Source organism: Eleutherodactylus coqui, chromosome 5 (assembly GCF_035609145.1).
Source record: "Eleutherodactylus coqui strain aEleCoq1 chromosome 5, aEleCoq1.hap1, whole genome shotgun sequence".
NCBI classification, from domain to species: Eukaryota; Metazoa; Chordata; class Amphibia; order Anura; family Eleutherodactylidae; genus Eleutherodactylus; species Eleutherodactylus coqui.
In genome coordinates this window covers 143,784,293-143,793,663 of record NC_089841.1, presented here as the reverse complement: position 1 = coordinate 143,793,663, position 9,371 = coordinate 143,784,293, and the positions used below count along the sequence as shown (strand labels likewise).

At 44.3% G+C, this 9,371-nt stretch overlaps 1 protein-coding gene across 1 annotated transcript; it reads right to left on the bottom strand.

Moving 5' to 3' along the window:
* Positions 1 to 652: 652 nt before the first annotated feature.
* On the bottom strand, positions 653 to 9,103 carry MTRFR (mitochondrial translation release factor in rescue). The gene is made up of 3 exons (XM_066603337.1): positions 9,061 to 9,103; positions 3,080 to 3,362; positions 653 to 1,617 (listed from the first exon to the last, which is right to left on the bottom strand). The coding sequence occupies exons 2-3, from the start codon at positions 3,347 to 3,349 to the stop codon at positions 1,402 to 1,404; spliced, it is 486 nt and encodes a 161-aa protein (XP_066459434.1). The 5' UTR covers positions 3,350 to 3,362; positions 9,061 to 9,103; the 3' UTR covers positions 653 to 1,401.
* Between the last annotated feature and the right edge of the window lie 268 nt (positions 9,104 to 9,371).

Genomic DNA, 9,371 nt, shown 5'->3' with positions numbered 1-9,371 from the left:
GCCTCATGCAATGCAATGGCTGCTTGACGTCTCGGTACAAAACACGGCTATTTAAAAGTGACGTGTGATTGTTCTCAGTAAGAGAAACCAAGTAATCCTGTAGATATGATGCATTTTATTGGCCAACAAAAATACATGATGTTACAGCGAGCTTTCAGGTTCCTATTGACCCTTCAGGCTAAAATGAAACTGGTTTGGATGGCACACAATTATGACATACAGATGCAGAGGGGAGGGGGACACCCCTCTTGATCTAAATTAAATGTTCACACACAGAAATTTCAGACTTAAAATAACACAGAGCAAAGAGATAATTGCTCAATCAGTCCACTGAGCTGAAGAATGTGACAGTTTTATGATGTCTCTTTTCTCTACTTGAACTACACATGGAAGAGGATGGTAACACTAGCTCTGCAGCACCACCTATTGGATGGCAACAGTCTTACAATCGATTTCTACAAGATTACCTGGTTTCTCTTACTGAGAACAATCACACTTTAGTCTCCTGGCTAATACGGTACCAAACCTTTTTTTCATATTTAAAAGTGATGTTGCACCTACCTCGACAACTCATATGACAAATTACAGATTATGTACCTCTCAGACACACTCAATGGTAAAGGGGCCAAAAATATGAAAAACGGACACTGTATCTATTACCATGTGTATTTTATATCATGAAAGGAAATACATTGAACTTTTCTAAAACATGATCACTGAAATATTTTGATCATTCGAATATATTTGCAGTAATAAGATCCAAGATCTTCGATTCATCCATACACATTTTTTGCTTTGCAAACTCACAATATACTGACCTGCCATGCTGATCTAAGTTTTAAGTAGTCTATCTGTTCAACATGGCTGCCACATAATTTCCTGAATTGTAGAATTGAGTAGATTACATATGCATGCTTTTAAGACAATATAAGCCTTTTTATTATGCATTGTGTGGCCAAGCATTGTAATCAGGACTTGAAAGCTTTCCTTTGTAATCTACCCAATTAAAGTATCATACAACTCCAAATCTTGTCTCTGTAGACAGCTAAAGGCCCTTTTACACAGTACCATTGTCAGATGCGGAAGCGCCCGCCAGTCGTTCCAGTGATAATTGCTCCTGTGTTTTCACATAGGAACAATGATCTCTCAGTGAAAAGAGGCACAGTGAGCCGGAGATTGCAACTGCCTCCACTTCACAGTAAATAGGCAGTCGTTTATAGATGAACTGCCTGTTCACATGGGCCAATCATTAATCAGATTTTATGCATGCCGAAACTGAATGAAAAACGATAAGTGAGCAAATTAAAGTTCTTCATTCAGTCACTGGCAGCATTTGCACTAAAAGATTATTGTCCAGATACCCGCGATCCAAAGCATTCCGACTAAAATGGCACTAACACTCTAGTCCTTCATTTCCAAGTTCTGCATTTCTTTGAACTTTTTTTTCTTCTCCAAATTTTCTTTTGCTCTTTTCTTTTTTTCTTGTTTTTTCCTTTTTGCTTCTTCCTTTTGCAAGAATATTACACTGCTTTCTCCTTTATAGAAAAGGTCAACTTTTTCTTGAAGTATTCTTCTAGCTCTTATCCTATTCACCTCCGTGGACCTTGTTTGATGACACTAAAAAACAGAGGGACCCAATGAAAGTCTTTGGGATGAAGATTTTACACAAAACATTAAAAAGCCTGCAGGCCAGATAGATTCATCACTACCAGAAAACAAAGAGGCCCATTTACACGTAACGATTATCGCTTTAAGTGATAATCGTTCAGTGTAAATACACAAAAATCGCTCACTTGTCGCTCGTGGTTTGTTAAGCTGACTTTTCAGTCTTGTCCTGTCTAATTGCTCCCCGCTCAGCGCTTCACCTAGGATAGCAGCGCTACACAGGCCGACAATCGCTTGGTTATTAGGTGAGCTAAAAACCAAGCAACTCTGACAAGTGAGCGATTCTTACTCACTTGCCCTGTCACGTCCAGTTTGAGTGATTACTTGGGCAACTGTCAAAAATACCCTACACGGGTATTAGTCTAGCATCTTCAGTATATCCAATATTCCTCAAACACTTAATAGAACTGAATACTGAAAGAAATCAGTGCATAGAGAGATGATTTGCATTACAGCAAAGACAGATTGATTAAACTAGAAGCAGCAAAGCCAGTGACATAATGCTAAAACCAAAATGCAAAAAAGAGGGAAAAAGCTGCTAACTAATATAAAATCTTATTTTCAAAAAGTTCAGTCCGAGTAGTTTGGTATTGTGTCACTAGGACACCAAACAATTTGAAAATTGTCTTATTTGACATGCATTATGTATAAGCAGATAATTACTGCATACAAGCCTGTGTTCATTTTAGCATCATGGCTTCTGTTTATAACTAAACCCAAGATGATTTCATAGATCTTAGCTGTCACCTTTGACTTTGGTGGAGTCCATTGTGCTTGTATAGTTTTGACAGCAAAAATGGCACTGCGGACTGTGTTATATGCTGGCAAAGCTATCCGAAAGCTTGAGAGAAACCCCTACAAGGTGCTGCAAATGGGAACAGAGCCTTAAAGAGACTGTCACCTATTCGCCCTATAAACCAAGCTTATGGGCTAAAGTAGGTGACCTGCTGAGTCCGGGGATGTAAATGTTATACTTGCCTCCCCACGATGGGAGTGCCGAAAGCCGCCGCTGCAGTGCATTGATTGGCGCTGCTAAGTAGTTCGCCCACTATAAAATAAGAGCAGGCAGACTACTTAGCAGCTTCACTCAATGTATTGCGCAGCAGCTTTTGGCAGTGAGACCAGGGGAACGATGGAGTAGGTAAGTATAACATCCCCGGACACAATGAGTCACCTATTTTCCGCCCATAAGTTTAGCTTATAGAGCTAAACTTAGGAGACAGATTCCCTTTAAAGGGAGCATGCTTTTCTGTTTGGATAATTTTTTTCTTTGTTCTCCAAAATCAGACAGAAATTTGACATACCTAGAGGATGCTGCATGTTTTCAAATGCATAACATGCTCCAAAAAGAGCAAAAAACAAAAAAATAAGGATACTGTGTGAAGTTTCATTTTCACATTTCCGGTTGTCATACCTTCACTACAATACCAGAAGGAATATGCTTTAATAGAACACAGTTATTAGTTTTGTTTGTTGCCTGTCCTCCAGGCCCATGTCCTCGGATAAATTGTTCTTCCAAGTCTTTCTCATTAAGTTGTAGTAAATCAGAGGATGAATCTTTTGCCAGTTCTCTCTGGGTTAATATCCCCACAGTCCACGGTTTCAAGAATTGGAGTTGCTTCCCCGGAAGCCATGGTGTCCAAGAGAGCAGTTTACATAAACAACTGATGACAGAAGACGACATGGACAGCAGTAATCTGTACAAGAAGAGAGAAATACTGTTGATAATAAATATACTTTAACCCCTTGAGTGGCGGGTTTCCTACCACCTTGTCGTGTCCACCAGGGCAGGTTTTTAAAAATGGTCTAATCATTGAATTTTAACTAATTTTGCAGTTGCGTCTCAAGAGCCATAACTTTTTCATTTTTCCATTGACATGGCCATATAAGGGCTTGTTTTTTGCGGGACAAGTTGTGATTTTTTAAACAGAGGGGAGGAAAAACAGAAATGGGGAAAAAGAAAAAAAGGGGCCATGTCATTAAGGGGTTAAATAATGTATTAACTTCTTTCTCTGGGTCATTACGACGCATGGATACCACATGTGTGATTGTATTTTTGATTTTTTTTACAAAGTAAAGGGAGACAAGTGTTATTATTTTTTTTATAATTTTTTAAATTTTTTTTTGTCCCTTTAGGGGACTTCCACAGGGACCCATCAGGACCCCTGATCACATTCCGGGGGTCCGATGGTGACAGCCCTTTACATGCTGCAGTGACAGCCCTTTACCTGCTGCAGTCACATAGACTGCCGCAGGTAAAGGGTTAACACAGCAGAGATCGGAGGTTTTCTCTGATCTCTGCTGTAAGAGCAGGTACCTAGCTGTCCTCTCACAGCCAAGCACCAAGCTCTCCCTGCCACAGAGACCATCGGCTTGCTTCTGACAAGCCGATGGTCTCTATGGCAACCTGTAAACAAAGCAGGAGATTGCCGGCATATCGGCAATATCTTCTGCTGGTTTTTCAAAGCCCTTGCTTTGTTCTCTGTGGGACTGTGCAGGCAGAGCACAATGTCACAGCTTGTGGCATTGTGCTCTGCAGCTCCCATAGTGATACATAGGCCGGAAATCTTCCGGGCTATGTCGCTATGAGCAGTGGAGCTCGTCCTGGAAAATTTCCGGGCGTGCCACTCAAGGGGTTAAAGGGGTTATCCAGGGTAATGCTACTGATGACCTATCTTCAGGATAGGTCACCAATAGTTAATAGGCTGGAGTCTGCTCCTCCGGACCCCGAGCGATCAGCTGATTGGACTCCCGCTGTCATTGCTGCTACACACAGGGGTACAGAGTTGCTGGTCTGACCTCTGTATAGTGGCCATTGTTTGTAACTGCAGGTGCAGTTCCAATTAAAATCAATAAGCGCTGCAGTTACAAGCGCCAGCCACTACACAGGGGTTTGAGCAGCAGCTTCAGCTCCGTACCCCTGTGTGTAGCAGCAGGGATAGTGGGGGTCTAATCAGTTGATTGGTTGGGGTTCCAAGCGTCGGACCTTGGCCGATCAACTATTGATGACCTATCCTAATGTTTTTCAAATAAACCATGCATACTTGGATAAAAAAAACATGTCTCTAATTGGTTTTCATTGAAGGACCATTCCGGTGAGTTTTTTAATTCATTCATTATATAGCTAGCCCCCAGTATACATGAGTGAGCTTCGTTAGTTGTTTCTTTATGAAACTTCCATCCTTTCTTTCCTCAGAAGATCATGTGATCTCAATTCTGACCATCTCAGATCTGATTGGGGTTTTTGGATTCATTTTCTAGTCAGTCTCATCTTGTGTGATGTTGTTACATGGATCTACCACAGAAACTGCCTACAGTGGACGCTCTTGTCAAAGTTACTGATGGTGATCACACAGCTGCTGTCACACAGTTATAACAGAGGAGATCACAGCTCATCCTCCTGGCTGTATACTTATGATCTGTGGCTTATTTAGGTGAATATAGAAGGTAATAATAATTAAACTGTACCCTCAGCAGACAGAATGGTATAGCCTCAGCTAACACATCATGGGACTGATGTGTAACTGAAAGTAAAAAATCTCACTCAAGATGGTATTGGATAAGTATCAGACATGGAGCTGCACTGCATGGAAATGACTGCAATACACAGAGGAGACCAGATTGTGAAAGGGAATAAGATGAGAAGACGAAGATGGAAAAATGTGTCTTCACCGAAGTGAAATTTTCCAACTGTGATAACAGTATCTTCCAGTCACATGATGCTGTGATGTGCTGACCACTTGGGTTTGGGGGGGGGGGGCAATGACATAGGCAAAAGGTGGTAATTGCCACTGACTACCAATGAACTATGTGCACTTATGTAGTTATATGACTGCTACTACAAATGCCAGAACAGCACATCTGCCGGGACGTCCATGCTTAAAGGGGTTGTCCCGCGAAAGCAAGTGGGGTTATACACTTCTGTATGGCCATATTAATGCACTTTGTAATATACATCGTGCATTAATTATGAGCCATACAGAAGTTATTCACTTACCTGCTCCGTTGCTAGCGTCCCCGTCTCCATGGTGCCGTCTAATTTCAGCGTCTAATCTCCCGATTAGACGCGCTTGCGCAGTCCGGTCTTCTCCCTTCTGAATGGGGCCGCTCGTGCTGAAGAGCTGCTCCTCGTAGCTCCGCCCCGTGTGCCGATTCCAGCCAATCAGGAGGCTGGAATCGGCAATGGAACGCACAGAGCCCACGGTGCACCATGGGAGAAGACCTGCGGTCCACCGTGGGTGAAGATCCCGGCGGCCATCTTCGCAAGGTAAGTAAGAAGTCACCGGAGCGCGGGGATTCGGGTAAGTACTATCCGTTTATTTTTTTTTTAAACCCCTGCATCGGGTTTGTCTCGCGCCGAATTGCTTTTTTTTTCACAGGGCGTAATGCAGGGGTCCATTTTTAAAAAAAAATTTGCTTTCGCCGCGAGACAACCCCTTTAATTTATAATACACGGGAAATGGTGTCAAAGGGAATCTGTCATCAGTTTCATGCCACCCAAACTAGGGGCAGCATGAATCCAGAACAAGTATACGTATTGTCCAAGTGGATGTATCATTCTGAAAATAAACACACTTTGAAGTTTGACTCGGAGTCGTGGAGGTGGGCTGCACTGCCTTCTCCGCGCTGGCAGCATGCAGGCTTTCTTATTTGTGTATAGGAAGAGAGCTGTCAATCTACATGCTGAAAGCAGGGAGAAGCCAGCGTGGTCAGCCTCCATGACTCAGCTCTGTTCCTGAGTCAAACCAAGTATTTGAAACGCCTGAGAATAATGCTGGGTTCACACGGGGCGGAAAGTCCGTACGGCAATTCTGCCTGCGGCTCCTGATCCTGGGATTAGCCAGCAAAGTGGAGGAGATTTTACAAAAATGTCATCCACAAGCTGAAGCCAAGCCGCACAAAAACTGACATGTGGCGCGGAATCCAATTCCACAGCATGTCAATTATTTTCTCTTTACCCGTAGCGGCCTGTCTCCTCTCTTTGGGGAGAGAAAGTTTCAGTGGAATGCCGATGGCGAAACCGCTCCAAAATCTGCGCTTCTCCAGTGAAATTCTCGCGGTTTTTCGGTGCGGCCATTTCGCGAGAATTCCGCTGGAATTTTGTCCCTAAAACAGCCTAAGGGCTTATTTAGACGACCGTATATCGGCTCGGTTTTCACGCCGAGCCGATATACGGTGTCCTTGTCTGCGGGCGGGGGGGGGGGATGGAAGAGCCAGGAGCAGGAACTGAGCTCCTGCCTCTTCCCACTATGTGCAATGGGAAGGGCTGGACGGGGGCAGAGCAAAGCGCCAGTACTTAGCTCCGCCCGTCTCACCCCCTCCTATTGCAAATAGTGGAGAGGGCCGAAGAGGGGGTGGGAGCTCAGTTCCTGCTCCTGGCTCTTCCAGCCTCCTCCCCCTGCAGACAAGGCCACCGTATATCGGCTCGGAGTGAAAACCGAGCCGATATACGGCCGTCTGAAATAGCCCTAAAACATCCACAGAGGCACTGTTCATAGCTGTCCCGGGTTCACGCAGCCCGTGCTTCAGGCTGAATGAACCTAGAGACAGATTCCCTTTAAGCAGCAAAACGGAAAAATCCACAGCAAAGTCGCACCCCAGAAAGAAACCGTACTGCGGCAGCAGGCATGAGGCCTTAGGCCAGCTTCAACTACTGTCAGGGTGCCTTCACACTTGTGTTGTGAGATTTGTAAATCGCAGCTTGTTCTATCTTTCTGCGTTTTGCTTGTTTTATCACATCGCAACGTGATGCGTTTTTAACATTAGAAACTCCTATTGTCTACTGCGAGAAAGTCGTACAAGAAAAATGCATGAGAAAATCGCAAGCGGCAGTGATGTTTTTGCAAGAAAAAGCATTGCTGCCACTCAGACATCTCATGCAAAATTCGCGATCGCCAGTGTGAAGGAGCTCTAATACTAATACATTTTAGTGCTCGTGATACGGCCGAAAAACTTAGTGAAGCCGCAGGTCCAAGACGTGAACTAACTCAGCTCGGCTCATTAAACCCGCTATCATGCAAGGATTTGCGACGCTGAAAAGTCTCACAAATGCTCTTGTATTACAGTCATCCGACCTTCCTCTTTGCCACAAGGTTGCTAGTGTCACATCTAAGGTGAGGCCGGCTTCACGCAGGCAGAAGTGCAACTGTGCACACCGTAGCGCAACTTTTTTGCAGTATAAAAAGATATTTTACTGTACTTTTTGTGCCCACAGGGCATGTTCATTTGCACGTGGCAAACAAACGCACTGATTGGGATGGCTAATTAGTTCCCGATGTGTTCTTGTTACAGCAGAATTACGCAGTACTTTACACATCTCCTTGTGTATGGTGCGCACGTTTGAGCACCTCCCATTGACTTCTATGGTGACCTTTGGTGTGCAAATACGCTGAAAAATTGAGTATATTTTATGTTGGGTTTTTTTTTGCATTGCCAAAATGTGCACGCAAAATACGCATATGTAAACAACCCATTGAAATCAAGTTTCTATTCACTGCGTATTATGAGTGCAAATATGTCCGTGTGAAGCCGGCCTGAGGGTCTAGTGAGGTCATGTGGTTCAATATGCACTTAGGCTACCTCCACACGGGCAAGAGTGATATCAGGCCGTGGCACTTGGCCCGCTATAGCACTGGTGAATGTGCGATGTTCCTGCGGATGCAAGGCGTTTTTCAGCAAAAACTCCTCACATTGCATTGGTGAAGTTCCGATCCTCTTGCGCAGGCTTCACGCTGTTAAACGATAATCAGTAGAGGATCGGAAGGGTTTTTCTATTGATTTCAATGGGAAACCTCGCATCGCAATCCTATGCGCATCACACGGCATGCGAGGCAATAAAGCTCCCATTAAAAGCAATGGGCGATGCGTTCTGAGGAAGGCGAAAAGTTACAACATGCCACTTTTTTTTACGCACTGCAATAAAATCACTCGTGTATGGGTCCATTCAAAAGCATGCGGTTCACGTTTGTGCGAGATTTGTGCGCAAATCTGCGTGATTTTCTCAGCTGTGTGAAAGCAGCCTAAGTGACTTTGATTCAAGTTCAGTAACTTTCTCTCCCTTCACACTGAAATCAAAAGAGAAGCTGCACTAGAGGGGGTTCTATTCACTTCTCAGCAGTAGGATTGCTGAGCACATTGTAGGACTGCAGTAATGAAGAATGGCCATAGCTTTTATGTTAAAGAATGCAAGCTGTAATCTGATTGGTTGGCGCAGCTCCCCGTTCAGTACGTAGTGCCTGTCATACCGCCCCCCCCCCCCATCCCCCCCCCCCGTGGGCTCTCCCTGTCCTACAACATGACACTGAAAATTAGAGAAAATACAGGAAACAAAGTAGTTTACATCAAAACGGCAATGACTGCAAAAATGGGGCCTTATAAACCAGTGCATGTACATACCAAGCGGCGGCGGTCTCAGTTGCGCATGCGCTAAACATACGTCAGCCGCCTTGCGGGTTCACTGGTTTCTACAGGAAGAAAAACACACGCAGCGGCGGCCATTTTATCGAAGTCCAAACTCCATTGAGTTCTGCGTAATGTGACTACGCAAAATGGCTCCTGCAACGGCGACATCCGTGTAGTAAGAGTGGTGCACTGTGTCTCTTAAACAACAAAGCGCTAGATTTGCAGTCTTGTGACCCTTCCTGACATGTTGAAACCATAAATCTTCTCTTCAGTATAAAACACCCGCTGTCTGACCCAGCTGCTCT

What these genes read in the sequence shown, in the direction of transcription:
- MTRFR (XM_066603337.1), bottom strand. Translation starts at nt 3,349, where the DNA reads ATGTCGTCTTCTGTCATCAGTTGTTTATGTAAACTGCTCTCTTGGACA. An exon ending in CTTCTGGTATTGTAGTGAAG is followed by an intron (nt 1,618 to 3,079) that starts GTATGACAACCG and finishes TCTGTTTTTTAG; the next exon opens with TGTCATCAAACAAGGTCCAC.